General features: G+C 41.7%; 2 protein-coding genes across 2 annotated transcripts; both read left to right on the top strand.

Moving 5' to 3' along the window:
• Positions 1-4,332: 4,332 nt before the first annotated feature.
• On the top strand, positions 4,333-6,147 carry star (steroidogenic acute regulatory protein; the record flags this gene model as incomplete). Its single annotated transcript, XM_079269564.1, has 7 exons — positions 4,333-4,396; positions 4,622-4,729; positions 4,847-4,977; positions 5,175-5,333; positions 5,485-5,669; positions 5,797-5,890; positions 6,028-6,147. 7 exons carry the CDS (start codon positions 4,333-4,335, stop codon positions 6,145-6,147), a joined length of 861 nt encoding a protein of 286 aa, XP_079125690.1.
• Positions 6,148-8,097: 1,950 nt separating this feature from the next.
• elmod3 (ELMO/CED-12 domain containing 3) lies at positions 8,098-16,569 on the top strand. Its single transcript, XM_079270651.1, has 13 exons — positions 8,098-8,150; positions 9,073-9,897; positions 10,665-10,736; positions 10,835-10,909; positions 10,992-11,061; positions 11,424-11,486; positions 11,612-11,700; positions 12,194-12,317; positions 12,449-12,571; positions 12,874-13,004; positions 13,301-13,377; positions 13,495-13,622; positions 14,180-16,569. Exons 2-13 carry the CDS (start codon positions 9,862-9,864, stop codon positions 14,419-14,421), a joined length of 1,230 nt encoding a protein of 409 aa, XP_079126777.1. The 5' UTR covers positions 8,098-8,150; positions 9,073-9,861; the 3' UTR covers positions 14,422-16,569.
• Positions 16,570-20,837: the final 4,268 nt, after the last annotated feature.

Genomic DNA, 20,837 nt, shown 5'->3' with positions numbered 1-20,837 from the left:
TGAATTTTTTGTTTTTCTAGAAAAGGAATTTATTTTTCACTCATTTCCAGTCCTTTACTTTCTGGCCTGTACCTTGTATCGCTCCATCTACCTACACCCCTCTGTGCTTCACGGCTATACAACTCTTACTGTAACTTATTTCTTTCTCTGCAGTTCCACCTCCCATACTGTACCTCAAATATCACTCCTAAACATTCACCACACATCACCTCAACAACCTCAACACATAAAGTACATTGCCTTGCGTACGCTCAGGCCAAAGATTACCGTTTCGTTTTGTGATACTGTTGTCATGTTGATTTATTGTTTTTTCAAGGTTTTCAGACGTCATTTAGAACCACAGGAGGATTAGAACACGTGATCCGTTTTATACACTTTCTCTAAATATGAGCCTACAGACTTATCATATCGCTTAATGCATACAGTACATACAAACACAATCAGATAGACATACTAAGACAGAATTGTGAGAATCGTGTTGTGTTTTCATTGCATGGACAAGTGTAAGTATGGACAGATCCTTTTGGCTTCTGCATACCTCATTCCACTGATGTTACCATCGTACACCGTACAACACGCAGACGTCTCCATCGGTTCAGTGTCACTTTATATTTGACATTATGTGGAAACAAATGAATATGCTGTACAGAAACAGAAATCGTGAATCTTTTTTTTTTTTTTGCTCAATTTTTCTGCACAGTCCCCCATGGAGTGGAGAGGAACACATGCACTCAGTCTGACAAGTTGCACAATTAAAGCTGCCATGCTCTTTCTTCTCCAAATGAACTTGTTTTTACCTCTGATCATCAGGGCACATTATTATACTGACATTGTAAAACACCGCTTGTTTACTGCGTCTGTATCTAAAGTGTTCTTGCCTTTTTTCCATTTAAGACAGATAGCTGCATCGCCATTGTTGTCACATGTACAGGTTTTTATATGTGGCCCCTTTACACTTAACATGCTCTTAGAAAAAAGCCTCACAAATGTATAAGGCCTATCTCTTGTTTGTGCCCAACCGTAATCTAACAATCAGGGTATATAAACGACTACGTAAAAGGTTTATCTCATCAGAATTGTATTTTAATCGGTCCAGTTCATCCATGTCAGAGCAGAGGAAGACGCCAGAGGATCCCGCAGACACCACACAAAGAAGTGGCCTTCTCGCAGCAGCACAGCCAATTGAAAGAGAGGAAGAGCGCACTCTCTTCTGCTTGTTTTAAGAATGTGATATTTTCCTTTTATGAGGTCCATGCAGTCATTTTAATCGTCCTTGCAGATCAAGCAAGCAGCAGTTTTTTTTTCTTTTCTTTTCTGCATATGTGATATGAAAAAAGAGACTCTGAATTAGACTGAAGTGCCTCCTTGTTAGCATGATCACCCAGACAATGCCCGCACAGACATCAGGACTTTGTTTATTCTCTGACTGTCATGCTCTGTTTGTTTTGCTGGGGAACGCGTCAACACAAATACACACAGACATACACAATTTTGGAGGGATTGAGAGGAGAGGGTCGATGAGGGATTCTTAATGTGATGCTGAGTGCATGTGAAAGCCAAACCCACTGTGTCCTTCAAGTCCCAATAAACTCTGTGCTATAGTTTGAGTACTCCACAGTTTGACGGCCTCTTTATTTCCCTGTCTCCTTTGTCCATGTGGCTGCAGAACATTTCCTTGTTCATGTTAAAATACAGCTACATGATGAAGATACTATTTTCTTACTCACCATTTTCTTAGAGTTCTTCATACGTGGAACAGTAGACAGCAACGCTCTTATCTTCATGGTGACACAATACTGCAGTGTTGTGTGCTATGCTACAGTTAACGGTATTATTATTTGCAATACTTTAAGAACATCATCATAGGAATACAATATATCGCCGCACACTCGTGCAGCACAGATCTATGATACAGTTATTGTGCAGGTGAATCATAAGGTGAGTGTTTTAAAATATTAGTACTTCAGATACCTGCTTAGAGAATAAAGAAAAATATATATATAAAGCTGATATGAGGGTTGTGCATGTCATTATCAAATCCAAGAAGCCTCTTAACACATTCATTAACGTTGTTTTGTCTGCACATCAAAAAAGCTAAAGTGCTTACAGAAAGGCACTATACTTCTCAGAGACACTTTTAAAATACTTTTTAACCTTCTCCAGGTTCTTAAACCCGCACCAGTGTGAGATCCACATTAGAAAAATGCAGTTTGCCCCATGCAGGACTGAGGCTCATTAAAGCATAAGGCTGCTCTTGTCAAACAGGGAGTCATTAGAAACAAGGATATGACCCACTTTCGCTCCCAATTCTCTGTCTCCGAAAAAAAGAGCTCGACTGTACAAGAGACATGGGCGTGTGGTCTGTCCACGGTGGCTGAGTAATGGGTCAGGTAGTTCGAGGCCTGTGTGTTCCCATATTAAATGAGAGAACTCACCCTGCAGAAGGCCAGAGCAACTGATTGGTAATTATGCCATCTAACCAGAGGGACATGAGGTTGCAGGTTAAGGTGACTTCAGTCTTTCTTTGGGAGTTATTCATATGTTCCTGTTTTCTCTGTTGACTAATCAGATGGCCTGCTACTCTCTTGACAGGTTTCCATTCCTGTGGTCATGTGCACTGTTGACTCTGAATGCATGTTTGACGTGCAGCCCGCTGAGGCAATATTGATGTTAGATCGTTTGGATTGTGCTTGGATGGAGTAAGCAAGGTTGTCAAAATATATGAGCAGCTTGATAAAACATGTTATTAACAGATCATGGTTGCGCTATTGGACGGTTTAGCAAGCATTTTGGGAAAAACGTCAAAAGAGTGATTCAATCTCACTCACAGAGCCTGAAAGCAGAATAATGAGGCTGATGTTTGGATGTCGGTATTATCAAATGGGATGTGTTTTACAAGTCTAACCGCCATGGAAAAACTGACATGGTTGCTCTAACCTTCACTGTTAAAGGGTAGGTTGACTGAGCATATTGCAGCCTACATGATCTGTTACCTTTTATATATATATATTATATATTTAACAGACGACATCACCCCAATCCTGGCTTCTCTTCACTGGCTCCCTGTTCGTTTTACAGCTGATTTTAAGATCACTTTTAAAGCACGTATGGGTCTGGGCCCAACATATATAGAGGAAATGTTGACCCCTTATGAGCCAGCTCGCAGCCTTGGATCCTCGGGTCGGGCCCTTCTGGCTGTTCCAAAGTCGAGGCTGAAAACTAAAGGTGATCGGGACCCCTCGGCTTTGGAACGACCTGCCCGAGGAGAGGAGGCTCGCAGAATCAGTTATCTCTTTGAAATCACTTCTTAAAACACATTTCAACAGACTGGCTTTTATGTGATGTCGTCGCTTTACTGTTTTATTTTATTGAGTTGACAAAATTATTTGACAAAATTATTTTATTTTATTTAGTTATTATTTAGTTTTTTTCATTTCATCTATTGGACTGTTTTATCCTGGTTTAACTCTTACCTTAGTTACTTAGTTGTAGGTATGTAGTATGAAGGTAATAAAACAGTGTTGAGGACGTCTTTTGAGCTGTTAAAGAGAGCCTAAACTCAATGACCACAAACAGAACATTAGCATAATGGCTAGTCATTTCCACTCAGTGAAAATTATACCAGAGATATGCTTCTAGCTCAGATATCAAACATAATGTAGAAGAAACAAGCCAAACTGAATTTATTTGTTGTCTTCAAATTCCAATGAGTGGTTAAGCTGTAATGGACCATGATTAAGGGATGGATGAGTCACTCAGGGTCCCTCCCCTTGACCTCTCTTTTATGTTCATCACTGAAGAGAGGCTGTCTCTCCTATATCACCCACTGGTATGAGAATGTTTGTGAATGTGTGTGTGTGCGTGTGTGTGTGTGTGTGTGTGTGTGTGTGTGTGTGTGTGTGTGTGTGTGTGTGTGTGTGTGTGTGTGTGTGTGTGTGTGTGTGTGTGTGTGTGTGTGTGTGTGTGTGTGTGTGTGTGTGAGCAATGCAGTGGGCCCGGGCACCGGATGTTATCTGACACAGTGTTTGTGAGAGTCTGAGACATGCTCGTCGTGTCCGCCATGCAACCTTGGCGACATGGCCAGTGAGGGGATGTGTGTGTGTTTATCTACGTGGTGATAGCCCGGCGACCTTGTGGGTACTGCTCTTATATATGCAGACACTTTCAAACCTCCACAGTTAGAAATCCAAGTCTTCTCTACAGCACTCTCAGCCGTCGGTTCACTTCTTTCAAGAAGTTTTACAGCTCAGCCAAATATTGAACCTTTGTGCTCGACTTGCTTTTACACTTTTCTAGTTCTCGTAAAGCTGCAACAAACTCCTCTAACAGAAAATGCTGCCTGCAACCTTCAAACTGTTTGCTGGCATCTCATATCGTCATACGAGGAACATGACAGGTGAGTGGGACAGTCCTGTTTCGACTGACATTGAACAATCTTGCTTTTTTTAATTTATGAGTTCTGCAGAGAGCCGAGGGTCAGTGTGGCTGAATGACAAAAATGAAGGAAGAATAAAGCTAAAATCTTCTTTTCTTGTGATTGTCTTCCTTTTCATATACAGAATTTGCAATCAATTGATTTCAAATTGTGGAAACTGTGTATTTCTTCCCTCTGCCTCAACAGGTTTAAGGAAGAATGCCATTGAGGCCATTCACCATGAGCTGAACAGACTGGCAGGTCCGGGCCCCAGTAACTGGATCAGCCAGGTCCGCCGACGAAGCTCCCTCCTTAGTGAGTTGTTAAATGTCGAGTCAGATAGAAATAATGTTGCCATTGAGTACTTTAAAATAGATACAAAAAATAAATACAGAAACATAACAGTGGAAGTTGACACATTTTACCTCCAAGGTTCTCGGATTGAAGAAGAGGAGGGGTACAATGAGGAGGAGATGTCTTACTTGAAGCAAGGTGAGGACGCACTGCAGAAGGCAATCAGCATCCTCAGCGAACAAGACGGCTGGACCATTGAAATTGTAGCCGTGAGTACTGAGACAAGGCACACAGAATAGAAGAGTAGTTCACTAAGTATTTATAAATTCAAACATTACAGCAGTTGTGATTAAAGGTGTGGGTCTTAAGAGTGAAAGTGCTGGTGATGAGAACAGATAATGCGACACTATCCACTGTAGATGTTTTCAAATGCGTCCTTCCATTACTTCTTTTCACCTCTCCTCAGGCAAACGGAGACAAAGTCTTGAGTAAGGTGTTGCCTGACATTGGGAAGGTGTTCAAGCTGGAGGTGATGTTGGAGCAACACTCTGACAATCTTTACGAGGAGCTGGTGGGAAACATGGAGCAAATGGGGGAGTGGAACCCTAACGTCAAACAGGTTACGGTAAGAGAGAGGCTGCCCCAGGGGTTGGAATATGAACAGGGATCCCCTTTAGATTCTGCTACCTAAAATGAAGTTTCACAATTCACAACCAGACATCCTGCATATTATCAATCCAAGAACACTGATCGATTTTCACAATGGCATCCTACAGATCCTTCAAAAGATCGGCCAGGACACAATGGTTACCCATGAGGTTTCTGCAGGGACACCCGGCAATGTGGTGGGACCGAGGGACTTTGTCAGCGTCCGCTGTGCCAAGCGCCGTGGCTCCACCTGCTTCCTGGCAGGAATGTCAACTCAGCACACGAAAATGCCTGAGCAGAGGGGTGTGGTGAGGTGAGCTCTCACCTGAGGGGGAAATCATTTACTTGTTGTGATACGTGCAAGCATTATCTTAGGAGTAAATTGACTATTTTATGTTATTTTATAACTGATGTTGTACATTGATCTTTTCATTTGTCAGGGCGGAGAATGGCCCTACCTGTATAGTCATGAAGCCATGTGCCGAAGACCCAAATAAGACCAAGTTCACCTGGTTACTAAGCATAGATCTAAAGGTACGTGACTTTTATTTCCCACAGTAACCACACTGATCTGTATTGGAATGTATTCAAGAACGAAAAGTAAAACTGTGTAAAGTGTCGAATCATCATGTTACACAATCTAACATTGTCTCTCTCTTTGTCGTCTGCAGGGCTGGATCCCAAAGACGATCATAAACAAAGTGCTCTCTCAGACTCAGGTGGACTTTGCCAACCACCTCCGGCAAAGGATGGCCAATAATGTTTCTATGGAGACGGCTCATGCCTGCTGACTTGAGCTTTGGCACAGTGCGCTTAACAGTGGCAGAGGAGCAAACTGTGCTCATTCAAAAAATCAAACGTCAGCTTATAACTGCTGAAACAATACGAAAATCCTGAGTAGTAGATCAGATGAAGATGATGCTTGCCTGAGATCTTAGAAAAATCTGAATACAGATGTTGGTTTCAATTGGCAAATGTGTGTTTTTCTTTCCCCTCTTAATATAAAATCTGTCATGAGATATTGATTCCTGATACATTCCTTCATATCCCTCCGCTCTGCCTTAGCAGACACATTGAGTCAGTGTGAGCGGTAAAATGCGTACCAAACTGCACATTGTTTCCTTCTGATAACACCCCAGTTATTGTTGCTCCCTCTTGCTGTGAAACTGCACTTTTATTTCAGTGTTTTATTTATTGATACTGCGCAGATGCATTGCATTACAATGACTGCCAAGTGAATAAATGATTGCAAAGTCATTGGTATTTATGTTTTTATGCTTTTATTATGCTGTTGGAAAAGCAATTTGGAGAATGATTACTCTGCCCTTTCCTGAATAAAAGCTCATAAAACATTTCAATGGTCGTGCTTAAGAATACAAACATATAGTCCACACATATACCCGGTCACACAGACTTTGAATAGCAGAGATTCTACTACCATAAGAAGAAAAACAAAAAAACTGAAAGCCAAGAACTCATTGGAATTCACACAGCAATTGCACAATCATTCCACTTTGACAGGGAGGAGATGGATGGATTTAAAGGCTCTTTTTTAAGCCATGAGAAACGTAGTTAATTCAAAAATGTTTCCCTGTTCCTTGATGGGTTCTCAGACTGACAGTCTGCCAGAATGAGCAGGTGTTTGGCCTTTCGGATGTGTGAGGAGCCCAGCAGCGTGCAGTTCAGCGTGAGCCAGCAGCACATTCCACAAGATTGAGTAACGGTGAATTTCATCCCAAACAGGAAATCTGTCCTATTTTGTGTGTTGATCCAAGATATAACAACTCACTTTCTTGGGATGTAGTGCAGACTACAGGGGCCAAGATTAAGTTTAACAGTAGAGGTCTCACTTTCTGTCTCATTAAGTTGGCTGCAAGATATTCACCATCACTACTGCACAATTATTCAACTTGAGATACGAAGACCAAGCCTGGAGGAAGCGTCTGAGGTGAAATAGAGGGTGAGCTGTGTTAGCCCATTTCATAATCATTTTGAGAATTTAGGCCCTCGACAAATGCACTTTTCGGTTGATCCTTCCTTCCTCTAAATAAAACAAACTTCGGCAGCATAGTTCCAAGGGCTGCCTTGCGCAATGCAAAACAAACATATTTTCCTCAGAAGAATGCCCCAGAGGGTAATAATTGACATTTGCTTGAAATCCTTAAACAATTTAACATTAGCAGATGTGAGCAGAGTTGTTGCCACTTGGAGATCTTGTTCTATTATTTGTGTAACGCCAGTAGCAGAGGAATTCTGGGAAAGGGGAGGGAAAATGATCCAGTGCAGTGTAATAAGCACATGCAAAACAAGCTATATAGCCGTCATATTGAATCCCTGTTACTGAGGACAGCCCTCATGAAATCTATACTTATTGTTTCATCCAATTTTCAACTGTCTTTGACTGAAAAACAACTCTTTGTTTTATAGGCCTTTACATATTAACATACTCATTTAAGTTAAGAGAAAAATAAATGAAACTCTTAATTTTAAGCAAAGAACAGTATCTGTGCTGAAGGGAGGTATAGATAGAAAAGGAGGTATCTGAGCCCATAATATCGGTGAGCGAGAGAGAGAGAGAGAGAGAGAGAGAGAGAGAGAGAGAGAGAGAGAGAGAGAGAGAGAGAGAGAGAGAGAGAGAGAGAGAGAGAGAGAGAGAGAGAGAGAGAGAGAAATGACGTAATGAAGCTACAGTCCGACAGGGAACCACAATTCCCAGGATGCACTTGAAATTACCGTGGCCACTGGACGGGGGAAGGGAAGCTGAGATTGGAGGGAGAAACAGTCAGAAACTGAGGTACTTTTGAAATGCTTCATATCACATAATATAGTCGGACAGCTCACAGCACGCAATGTTTTGTAGCGCTTTTTAAAATATACCTTTGAAACAAAAGCAGGCTAATCCGTTCGGTGCTGTCGGATTTGTGCACAGAGTCCATCCCCGTTACAGTTCACTAGAGCTACAGCTAGCCCGTTAGTTAGCCTGACAGCTGGCTTTTTCCTGTGATAGCTGTTCGGTCTCGACCGCTTCATTGCACTTCATATTCATGACACGAACTGTTCAGCTGTTTGCGGCAATTTCTGGCAGGCTTTGCATGCAACCTGTGCAAGTAAGAAGCGCATTGTCGGTTTGAGGAGAAGCTGTAGCTGCGTCTGTGTGCCTGCGGGTTGCTAGCTGACATATTGCTAGCTTTAAGGTTGCTACAGATAATGGTTCTAGGTTGCTACTGTACCGTTAGCTGTCAGAGCAAACTGTCATCTCACAAAGATGGACTCGAGACATTTTTGTGTTGTTTTTTTTGCCATGACACAGTGCATTTAAATCTGCAGTGATTTATTTTGACACCTTAGTTTTTACATAACGTTATATCTTTCTGTGATTTAGAGGAAGTGTTCAGATTACTTATATAAATAGTAATGCCATTCTGTAAAGATACTCCATTACAAGTAAAAGCCATACAAATGACACTCGAGTGAAATATCCAGTATGAGAAATAAAAGTGCTCAATGCAGAAAATTGCTACCCCTCTGAGTCATATGTGTTATTTAATTATGATTTATGTGCAATTAGCATTTTTTGTTTGTCCTATTTTTAAAATCTTAATTTGTAAAATACCTTTTATAGCTATAAAATACATGTGAAGTGAAGTACAACCACCTCCCATTTGTATTTAAGTATTGCAAATGTTTCTGTATTTCAATGGTTCTCTTTGTTCTAGTTTTCCAGATATTCTGTACATATGACCGCCCCTCCTCAGGACTCAGACCATACCAGAACTCTATCCATGACCCACACCTCCCTGGACACCTTCACTTCCTACTTTGGACGTGTGCGGCTGTTTCATGTGAGGCTGAAGACACAACACAGCTCTGTTTCAAAGTGAATTAAACTGCAACTGCGCTCGTAACCTCTCGGTGCGTACTGGATTTGTCTTGAGTGCCAAAGAAATGAAGTGTCTCGGACAGGGAGAGCCCAGCCCGGAAAAGCAATGTCATTATCCAGCGTCTGTGCACGTCTGATGGGGCTGAGCAGTGGACCCACTGGCCAAACACATCTGCGGAGGAGAGGAAGGAGGCAGGTTTCCAGGAATGCTGTGCATTGATGGATAGCCATTTCCTCGTGTCAGCTCTTGCAGACCGATACCTGCGCATTCCTGTATGTGTACACAATCAAGGTTGGACTTTATAGTAGCTAATAAAACCCAGCTGCCATCAACCACACAATCATCGCTGTAACGCAGAAAAGGAGAACAATATGATGTGCACAGTATGGATTTCTTCTGCAAGCGATAGCTTTGGTAAATCATACTTGTGACTGTGGACATTTGAGTTCTCTCTGTACATGAGGAGAAAAGCATAGATATTTGCAAGCACTACTAATGTGCACTACAGAAACCATGGTGGTCCTTGCATCAGCTCCTCAGCCCATCTCAGTCCATGACTACAGAAGCCTTTAGAGGCCAGGATCAGGAACACACTCGCCAGCCGACACGTATAACTCGTATGCAATGGAAGAAGACATTGATGTCGCATCCCACACTGAGGTAATATTATTTCACCTTTTGGTCTCAACATTTGTAACCGTTTAATGTCATTCCAGTGTTTTTGTTTACAGCAACTTAACACCATTAAAGCATAAAGCAACACCTGCTGTGTTGGTCGACAGAATGGAAGAAGGTGCTGTTGTACCATTGTAGCCATATTGATTTAGTTACCCTCAGGGATACATGTTCCTTTCCTGTACCACACTGTTTAATAAACAATTAAGAGCTCATTTGTTTCAGTAGTGTAAATGAAGGCCTACGGTTGAAAGTTGTCCCTCTGCTTTAGGTGTAATCTGTGGTCTGGCTTGCAGACGGGGCGTTCCCCTTATCCCCAGCTTGGTTTTCTAGCCGTAACATTACTTATTGCTCCCTGGTCTCTATCCTCGTGCACTGCTTTTTTTTGTAAACAGTCGGATAAGTATGTCCCCTGCCTGGCTGTTTGCAACGTAACAGGCCAGGGACAGTTTTCCTCAAAGGAAGTGTACCCTCAAACGACCGGATCTACCAACACAAGACTCATCCGAATAAGTGAGGTGTTTCCAAGTGTTCAACTTCTGAGATAGCTCTGAGATTTAATTTGGCTTGTTGTACTCAATGTTTTTCACTAAACATAGATTACAGGGACGTCGGAGCTACAAAAAAAAAGTGAGAATAAAGAATTGTGCCATGATAATGAATTGCTTGTCTTTAAAGCAGTGGAAGCTGTGCTACTTGTACATTGTATACATGACTGAAGTGTCTGCTCTGTGTTGCTGGCCTCCTGTTAGGGCCTGAATGGTTTGTCCCGTGAATGTAAACCATTAGAGGATATCACCAATGGACACTCCAACCATAAGCCTGTGAGTAAAATATATATTTCCGTTGATTCATCGCAATTTTGTTTTTCTTTGCAAGTCTTTTATTCATTAACTGGCAATTCAAACCTTTGTCTTCACAGGTCATGAACGGACTGATAATTAGTCACAGTGTCAAAGACCACACCAACGGCAATGCATCACTCGGATCCCTGCCGGTAATTACGTTTCATTCTCCGCACTGCAACCAGCATGTGCCTCCTTGAATGTAAGGTAATCCATTCTTTGGTAATTGTGCAGATTTCAGCACTGAAGCAGAATGGCCTCCTGCAGACCCTGGCAGCCGGAGAGGACCAGCCTAAACCTGCAGGTAATGCACACGTACTGTCACACAACCTCCCCTTTGTCTCGCATCCTCTTCCCACCGGAATGTGAGACAGTGTATCCTAGAGACCAGGCAGCTGCTGCTGCAGGTAAAGCCTCCCTCAGGAGTGCAGGTTGCCTGCTTGGAGGAAGCACAGGGTCTCAGTGGCACTCTGAGTGATGCAGGTCTGGTGGAGAGGAAGGATTTATGACTGAGAATGAATTGGATGGGTGTCGGCCATCGCACCATTGGCTGAGAAGATACTCATCACCTATCTGTGCTCCTGGTGTGTGAGAGGGTGCGACACAGTCGGGTGTTTTAGTTTGACTTCTTTATCTTCTTTTTTTTTATTATTATTATCTCTGCAGAGGAAAATGTGGAGTTGGAAAAGGCCAGAGAAGAGTGGGAGGCTCTGGAGAACGTCCAACCAGGTCAGATACATCTTACTGTATCACCTGTTTGGGTTAAGATATTGTGACTGCTTTGTTGAATTTTATTTTATTTTGTCTTTATGTTGCTGTTCCAAAAGATTAACATTGTATGTGATATCCTCCAGCTATCACTGAGGACTCGAACCCAACTCCGCTCATCTCCTTCAATGAAGCGTTGCAGTACTTCCAGACCACGGACCTCGGGGACTTGATGGTAAGGAACACTACTTGCCCTCAAATATAGAAGCTGATATTTCAGTAAAGCTCTCAAATAATAGCAGAAGTAGCACTTTGTTGGAACAAATAAAGGCTGAATTCAACAAAATGTATATTTCCTCCATGTTGTTTTGCGATTTGCAGACTTTGAGGTTTATATCACAGTGAAAGATTCCCAGGGATGGAAAGGGAATCATTTTCTTAAAGCTTGTTAAAGCAACAGCAAATTAGAAACAATGTCATTTTGTCTCACATGCATCACTTGTCAGTAAGGGAAATAAAGAATTTACAGTGTGGGTAAGACAGTGACGTCGAGCCAAAAATATAATTATTTCAGTAAAATGAAATTGCAATTCTCTTGTCTAGCTTTTATTATGATGCAAATATTTACATACTGTAAGTAGTAAGTGGATTACTTTAAGAATTGTACTAATAGTGCTAACTATAGTGTTAAAGCGGTGTTGTATTTCTGCTCTAACCCTCATCTGTAGAAGAACATTCAGCCAACTGTACGCAGGACAGGTCTGGCAGTGATCACACATTTCCTCTTCGGACCTCCGCGGCTGCACAGGGAACTCCTGGAGGAGAGGGATTTGGTCTTTGCCATCGCACAGTGTGAGTGTGTGTGTGTGTGTGTGTTTTCTGGGCTTGTTTGTGTAAACATCCCCGCCATGTTTCAAAGTTAGAGTGTGTCCAATAAACCACTGATTCTCACTCCTGCATATTTTTGTGTGTTTTTTTTATAGGCCATGTGGACAACAGCCAAGCGGTCCACATGCGTGTCCTCCAGACCATTTACAAGAGGCTGATTGGCAGCAGGCTGGACTGTCCTCGCTTTGGGGCGCACTGGGAAAACATCGGTTTTCAGGGTGAGAGAGACGTACTTCGCTGCGGATACAGCGGTCCAAGTCTGTGGATGTTTACATTAAAATAATCTTGCTCGTGAACTGCTCTTTAATTTCACAATGTAATTGCTTTTAATTGTTAAAGAATGTTACGGTTCATTAGCAACGGTCAACACATGGTGGTTTCTACAGTATGAAATGCTTCTCTAAATAAATCAGTCATTAACTGAAAGAGAGTTCTGTGTGATGCTATAATATTTATTTTAGAAAAGAGGGTTATGTATCCAAAATAATATCGCTGTGTTGTTTTGTTTTCTGTGCTGCAGGTACAGACCCAGCCACCGACCTACGTGGCACTGGTTTCCTAGGACTGATGCATACGCTGTACTTTGTGATGGACCCAGAGACTCTCCCGTTGGCTCGAGACATCTACAAGTTGTCACAACACCCGACGCAGGTATCACCGGGTTGCAATTCAATTGGCCATGCCAGCAGAGTCGGCTAATGTGTGCGTGCATGCATGTGTTTTATTCTGGAACCAGATTTCACTAATCCCTCGGAGACACTGAAACACCTCCCACTCTAGGTGTGCTACTTTTGTAGCTGCAAAGGGAACTACAGCGAAAAAGAGAATTCCCCCTCAGGGATCAATGAAGTCAGCTACAGAGCGAGCTGGTTTCAGGCCTTGCTCCTGTAGCCTCTATCAGTACTACGTGTGGACCGACGTTTCCTTGTGTCTTTTCTCTGGTTTAGAACTTTCCATTCAGTGTGATGTCAATCAACATGACCCGCATCGCTCTGCAAGTACTCCGAGAGGAAGCCATGTCCAAGTAGGTCACTGATCCTCAGTTTCTTTATTTTTACTGCATCCTCTCGAGTATGTGTGTGGCTCGCTGCCTATTTGTCACACCGCACGTCTTCACCAACTTTGTCTTCGGTCACGCTAGGGAGTGCAATCGTCGCCAGCAGGTGGTTGGTGTGCTGAATGAGTTTTACGTCGCCACGTATCTGCACCTGTACCAACTGTGGAAGACCCAACAGAAGACCATCGTTGACTCTGGCTTTGTACTAAAAGGTAAAGAAAGTGGAGGTTTCTGGGCACTTTGTAAAGGATGTCTGTTCATGTGTTGGAGTCAGATCGAGACTACATAAGACAACTAGCATAACACACCTGAACCTCTAGTCTCATTGTTTTGACAAATAGAAGAATGAGTGAAATGAAAAAAGTCCAACAATATTAGAACGCTAAATTGTTAATAGTATTCTTTTAACCACATGTTTTTTCCCTGATTTTTACTTCCTCTTTTCACCAAACAACCACATTTAATCAGACTGAAAGTTAAATTAGAAAACCCATAACTTTCTTCTATCTGTCAGTTAAACATGAAGCTATGCAGCTCGTAATAGTGCGTAGCTCACAGCTAGTACAAAAAAGAAAGCAGCTTTGGCTTGGTATTTAATGGGCAGTTATGTGAGTGGTATCAATCTTCTCATGTATCCTCAAAAATGTCGAACTTGTCCTTTAAAACATGAGTCACGTGTCTCTGCAGTGAACTCAAAATCCGACTGCAGAGGCACAGATTGTCATACCAGTGTGAGTCCCACAGTTTCTGTGTTTTCCTAACCCTTCAGAGGTGGAGTTGTTTGCCAAAAAGAACCCCAAGCAGATGCTGCGCCGACTAGAGGTCTTCCTGAAAGAGAGGCGGGCAGGTGGAATCCCCCGTGGGACGTCGCCAGACCCTCAGGCCCAACAGCCCTCTCCCAGCCTGGGGGCCAGAGCCGGGACGGGACATGGAAGCAAGGGAAAGGAGATGCACTTCACAGGAGTGTGTGAACTTCTGCCAGACATGGAGGGAGAGACCAGACTCATCTAAGCGTGTGTGTGTCTGTGTGTGTGTGTGTGTGTGCAATCCTGTTTGTGAGTACATCTATCACGGTATGTGTGAGTGGCTTACTCAGAGAGCTAAAACCCCATCAGTCACTGATCTAGGACCTGCTATCTGAACCTATTCAAACACTTCCACTCCTTCCATTGACGCTGGGGTGCTGCACTTTGATCAGATAAAGCTTCGGGGGGGTCTTTCAGATTTCGGTTTGATTTTGTTTTATTAATGTTTAATTTATTTTTGTGAACACAGAACAGTCAAATATAAAAAGCTGATGCAGGTCAGAAACACAAAGTGATTGTTGCACTTTTATGTGGATTTAGTAGCCAAATTAGATCGCTGCCAAATTCTCGGTTAAACTCTACCTTCCTAGAAGTCCAAAACGCAGAAACCTATGTCCCGAGGATCTCTCAACCAGGGTCTGTTAACACGGCAGAGTGGGGGAGCCATACAGCTCCATCACACGAAGCAGCCTAACGGCTCATAATGCATATTGTTAAACGCTCTGTTAACTTTATGGCGATAAGAGAGAACTGAACCACTTTCAAGCCCTTCTACAGAGCAAACGGGAAGCAAGTCTTCTCTCGGCGCGAGTGGAGAGCGGCAGATGGAAAACCCAGGGAGGTTACCGAATTCTTTGAGCAGGGAGACGGCATTGCCAGTAGATGCTGTTTCTCAAATATCTCACACTGTAGACTTTGAATGCAGCTCGCTTTGAAGGTGTGATGACTTTTGCGTTCTCTATTTGAGCGTGAATGAAATGTTGCTCATGTGAAAGAGGTCCAGATGTGTGGAGGCATAGCCAGTTGTTGCTGTTGCACGTGGATCTGATAGACTTAGTCCAGAGCTCCCACTAATGGGGGGGGAATATATTTTAAATAATAAAAAGAATACTTTTAGACCTTTCTGAAGGGACAGCTGTCACAACTTCACAGTTGTCATGAAAGCAGGTCAGAACGTTATTAAACTGGCGGCTGAGTGACCGCGAGAAGGGTTTTTAACTCTGTTAAACTCCACCAGGATGTAAGAACATCCTCTCTGTTCTGAACTTCTCGCGGTTAAAGCCAAGAAGACGTTTCATAACAGAGTCCGTGTGCTCGGCTTGGTGCCGGCTACAGTGGAAGGTCTGGTATGAGCTTTCTCTACATTCCGTTATAAAGCATGTGATTGTAATTTTATTTGACCAGTTGAAAATGTATTCCAGTGTGTGTGTGTAGGCTTGTGTGTGTGAGTGAAAGGAAATGAAATGAATGAGCTGATATTGATGAAGGGTGCCTCTCCTAGGAGATGTATAGTACAGTATGCAATCCCAGCTCTCACTCAATGATAATCAAAACGATAGTGCTGTGTGACGATAGAAATCGTTCCTAACTTCAGGGTTTGTGCGCTTGTGCAAGCGAATGTGTGTTGTTCGACAGGAACTGACTACAGATGGGGTGCTTTCATCTGCACACAATAAGTCAGCTTTACTTGATCCATCAAGCTGCAAAGACGGTACTTTTGTCATTTTAAAAATGGTACATAACATTCGTGAGGACAAGATTTATCCCAAACAAAGAACACATTCTTTGGTTTTAAAAAAACAAAACGAAAACAAATGTTGGTTCTGGACACAAGCTGCAGTCAGCGGCTCGGTGGCCTGGGATGGATAGAGCTCCTCAGCAAAGCTGGTTCCTGCTTTGTGCTAATGTGAAACCGTCTCCCATCGTCGTAGTCTCAATCTGTAGCATGTTCAGGTAGCACTAGTACTGTAGCATCTTATAGCCTCCTCCTCTTCGTAAAGCTTGTCGATGTCATGTCTCAGTTACAGTCCGTAGTGTCAATTGGTGCGCAAACTGTTACTACTATAGCACATTTATTTAGTATTTGCATTAAGCCTCCTTCGGTAGACACACATTTAGTTTGGCGCAGCGTATGTGTTGGAGAGATGTGGGATAGGCTTGACACGTTATTGAGCTCAACCTTGTTTTCTAAGAAGGTAACAGTTAAAGCGGTGCCTACATCCAGTGGAGCCATGTGGGGTAGAGTGCTGGTTTATCCTTGTTTCCTTTCCTTCCTTTCCTTCTTTCATTTGATCCACCGTGCCACATTCATGTAACGCAGTAAACAAGAGTTGATGTGACCCCCTAAAACATGCAGGCCTAATGGATATATATATATATATATATATATATATATATATATATATATATATATAATTAATTATATATATATATATATATATAATTAATTATATATATAAAAATGCACACGCATGTACATTTTCCATGTCAACATCTACTCGGATAGTTGTACTTTGTCATCTCCATCCTCAACCATATAACTTCAAAAATGAGCTGATGTAGTTTAGCCACTTGTTTGCGAGTGTTTTGATCGAACAGGACAATTTGCACTGTTGTAGATATTTGATAGTATGTGTGACGTATGCAAGAGGAAACAGGCCATCTTCAATAGCCATAATGTTCATCATCGCCCACCTCATGAAACAGGCTTCGTGAAGTCCGACTCCCCTCCTCCCGCTAAGGAAAATTGCACCATGGACATGATCTCGCATTTAGTTTTATTCTATTTTAAACTGAGGAGCAGTACAGTGTATGTAAATCAGGAAGTTTGTATATAGAGAATTAATGATTGTAACTGTATGATTGTCTGTAGGGCATTATACTGAAACACATTGCTTACCTCAAGACTTGAGACAAATCTCTCCTTTCTCTCTCCTGATATCAGTCAGACTCTCTTTTCGTTTCCTTGTACCTCGGCCTTCTCATACCAATTGGACATGTTGTATAATGTAAATTCAACACCTGAAGTACGATGTGATAGCAAACTAACACAAAAGCTGGTCAATGTTATGTGTATTCTATTTAAAGACACATTTATAGACTATAGAGGCCCACACACATCTGCAGATGATGAAATCCTTTTTAAGACTATCTTTAATTGGCTGATGTTTACCATGTTTGAAATAAGCTGGTTCTCTTGTGGCTTCAGTGGTGGTACAGTATACTTTTGCTGTGTTTTAAGTGTTTGATGTCCGGGAAACACTCAAACAATCCGGTCTTTACAGCTACAGTCACAAACAGTTCAGTATATGATTGTGAAGATATAGACTTGATAAGCGGTCATAATACGTCGTATGCTTTGAAGTTGGTTTATATTACGTATCCAAACTAGACCTAATTTATCCTCTCATATTACCAAAAGTCATATTTTCAGCAGTTGTAATAGATCATATTCTTATGCGTTGATCATCGTTTGGAATCTCTTCAGTTGTGACACCAGAACCAAGAGAAGAAGAAGAAGAAAAAAAAGGGTTCTTGCAGGATGTCGAATGCTCTGAGAGGTGTGGTGTGAAGTTCTGCTTCAAGTACAATCACGTCTCAATATCCTGCGCTTTACATGAAGGTGTTTTCCTGTTGTCGTCATGTCCCTCAGAGCATTTTATGACTGTACCTTGATTGTAGAAGCCCTATTTTATACTGAGAGTTATTTCAGAATACAGTATGTGCTGTTGTACATTAAATGTATTGTATGGAGAAAGCTAAATAAATGCTGTTTAAAAACAAATGTGTTTTCTCTGTGGACTCATTGAGCCCTTTGTGGCTTTCTAATACTTTTACTGCCGGCTTCCAACTCCACTCTGTATTTGTCTGAGAGAGAATCAAAACGGCAGCAAATCTTCACGTTGGCAAAGCTGAAACCGGCAAATATTTCCGTTTCGGGCCAGATTAAACAAATATGATTTATTGTTAAACAAAGTTGTTGCAGATTGATTTTCTGTCGATTAATCAACTTCTGTTTCAACTCTAACTTTCCTTCCAGCAGTGAGCAACTTTTATTTGAGAAAAAAAAAGCAAGATTTTATTTTGCACACTGACATTTATTTGAACAGTCAAACATTTTGTATAAGTATGATGTAGTTTTGAATTGAGACAATATGGTTTGCATCTATATCTTTTCTGTAATCCCACCACTAGAGTGCACACTTCAATAGATCTGCAACTGAAAGGACTGCAGCTATAAGAGAACATCTTACAGGCTACAGGTGCTACGTTATTCAGTGTTTTATGTATTGTTTTACCACAAAATACCCTCATGTGCACAAATGGCAGACGCGTAAGTGTGATTTACACATCACAACCTCCAAATATTTGTCAGTGCTTTATCTTTCAAAGCGGAATCAGCTAACTCTTGTGAAATTGAAACCTAATCCTTGTTTATTTTCCCTTTGGTTGTTTAGTTTCAAGTGAACCGCTGGTCCTTCATCTTTAGGGCGGAGGACCAATATTGGCAAGACTGTAGACGGTCTTGAAAGTCTCACAGTTCAAGGCTCTTCCGTCTGCACTTCTGCTTTCATCCGGGAAACAAATTGTGAAGAACAAATCATTGGCGCACTATTAAAAAGAAATTCCAGTCAATTTGCCGCCCTTGTGCCATAACTTTGGTCCCGGGTCAAAACATTTGGGATGCCTCCAAAGGAATTGGTGCTGCGCACTTCTCTACATCTGCGCTTCATCAGACTTGTGGCTCCAGATGACTGGGCTGTGGTGGACCTGCTGAATCACAGCACACACAGGGTGGAAAAAATATTTCTGCCAACCTTTTTTTTATCACTAATCTGTGTCGAAATCTCAGTTCCATAAGCTGTTTTTCATGTCTGCTAATACTTTGCCACGCTGTCTGCACTTGTATTAGCATTCATTCAAAGGGCAAATGCAAGACAACTGGAATTGTATCACTCAGGAGCCCATTAAAGGGTCAATAATCAAATACACAGACATCAGTTTTGTGTCAGAGATCCTGAGGGAGGGTTTAGGTGTCCACATGCTCAGTGAAAGGAAAAGAGCAGGATGGAGTTTTTTATGTGTTTCCATTCGTACCTAGTGAGCCTGCTGGAGCATTTCTTACTCTCTCTCTCTCTTGTCTTCCCTCCCCCAACTCTCTTCCTCTCTTCCTCTCCCTCTCTGATGTCATTGTTTCCTGCCCAGTAGATGCTGACGCTCAGCTCAAGGCTGTGTGCACAGACCCTAAACTTATGCTCTGCATAGGTTGCCTAATAGGGCTTTATAGACGCAAATATAAGTGATGTAATATCCATTAAAACCAAAGTGTGCTGGTTTCTGTTGTCTGCATTGCAATTATGTGTAAGTGCTAAGTGTAAACAGTTGTCCTATCTAAGATAATGTAAGGCCTCCAATGCTCATCTGCTCTTTGTGATCATGCATGCTGTCTTTTCTGACACAATGCACTCGAGCTTCTTTTTTAAAAAGTCCCTCTGACTACTGCCTTAAGAGTAATTATCATGTGATTGACATGAAAGCTCGCGAGTTCTTGTCTTCAAGTCCTGGATTAGTATTTTTTTGTGTTTAAGTGTTGCCAACACACGACCATTCTTGTGTACAATGGTGGGAAGGTATTCATATCCTTTAAGTATGAGCTGTAAAAACACAACATTGCATGTGAACAATGCAAGCAGAAAGCCTCCTGGTCGTTTTATGTCAGTGGTGGAAAGTCAATAAGTACATTTTCTCAAGTACTGTACTCAATTACACATTTTTTACACTTTGTACTTCAGCATAAATCAGAAGGAAATACTTTTGATTTCTGATTCTTTTGACTCCACTATATATATGTATCTATAGTTATCAGTTACTTTCATAGGCTGTATATAAGAAACACTCTGCAAATTCAGATTTAACATACATAAAATGCATCGAGTTATAAACTATGCATTGTTACAGTTAAACTGCCAGTATATGAAGTATATAAAATGTGTTTGATCTCGACCAACTACAACAGTAAATGTTTTTATTTATAATTACTTCAAATTTAAAAAGACAACTGTGTTGATTATTTGAAAAGTGACATAGTTCTGCTAATATTTGCTAGCCAGTATTTTTTTTTAACAATCTCTACTTTAGCTGTCACGTAAACAGCTAATTAGTATAATATTTGCGTATTAATTGTGAAGCAGAATTATCATAATTAAGCAAAGTAAGCCCCTCAAAATGTTACAATCTTCCCTCGATCACGAGATAAGACATCAGTGATCTCTTAACAGGAAGTAGCAGCTGTGGCTTTCTTCTAATCCATGTTTTATTCGAAAATAGTTGAAGCGATTCACATGTTTTTTTCAGTCCTTTCTTTTGTTTTTTATTACTGAAGGCGTCTGTATTGTGAAATAGCTTAGGTGAAGAAAAGAGAAAGCCTCTCCCCCACTGCCCAGTATGTGTCTGTATCCTTGCCAGTTGAAAGGGCCTCTGCTTGACCTTACTGTAGTCGGAATTATCTGCTGCATTTTTCGCCGCCTCAGTCATATCCTCCATAGATGTGTTTTTCTTCAAATCAAATTCTGCACAGCTTCATGTTTGCATGCTTGGGTGTTTGTGCCTCTGTGCGTGTGT

Source organism: Melanostigma gelatinosum (assembly GCF_949748355.1).
Source record: "Melanostigma gelatinosum genome assembly, chromosome: 6".
In the NCBI taxonomy this organism is placed as follows: domain Eukaryota; kingdom Metazoa; phylum Chordata; class Actinopteri; order Perciformes; family Zoarcidae; genus Melanostigma; species Melanostigma gelatinosum.
Note: the sequence above shows the minus strand (reverse complement) of the source record. Positions and strands in the feature narration are given on the sequence as shown.

Bases quoted from the DNA above. Each gene is read 5' to 3' on its own strand.
- elmod3 (XM_079270651.1), top strand. From the start codon at position 9,862: ATGGAAGAAGACATTGATGTCGCATCCCACACTGAG. The intron at 12,572-12,873 runs GTGAGAGAGACG...TCTGTGCTGCAG, and splicing joins GGAAAACATCGGTTTTCAGG to GTACAGACCCAGCCACCGAC. The intron at 13,378-13,494 runs GTAGGTCACTGA...CGGTCACGCTAG, and splicing joins CGAGAGGAAGCCATGTCCAA to GGAGTGCAATCGTCGCCAGC.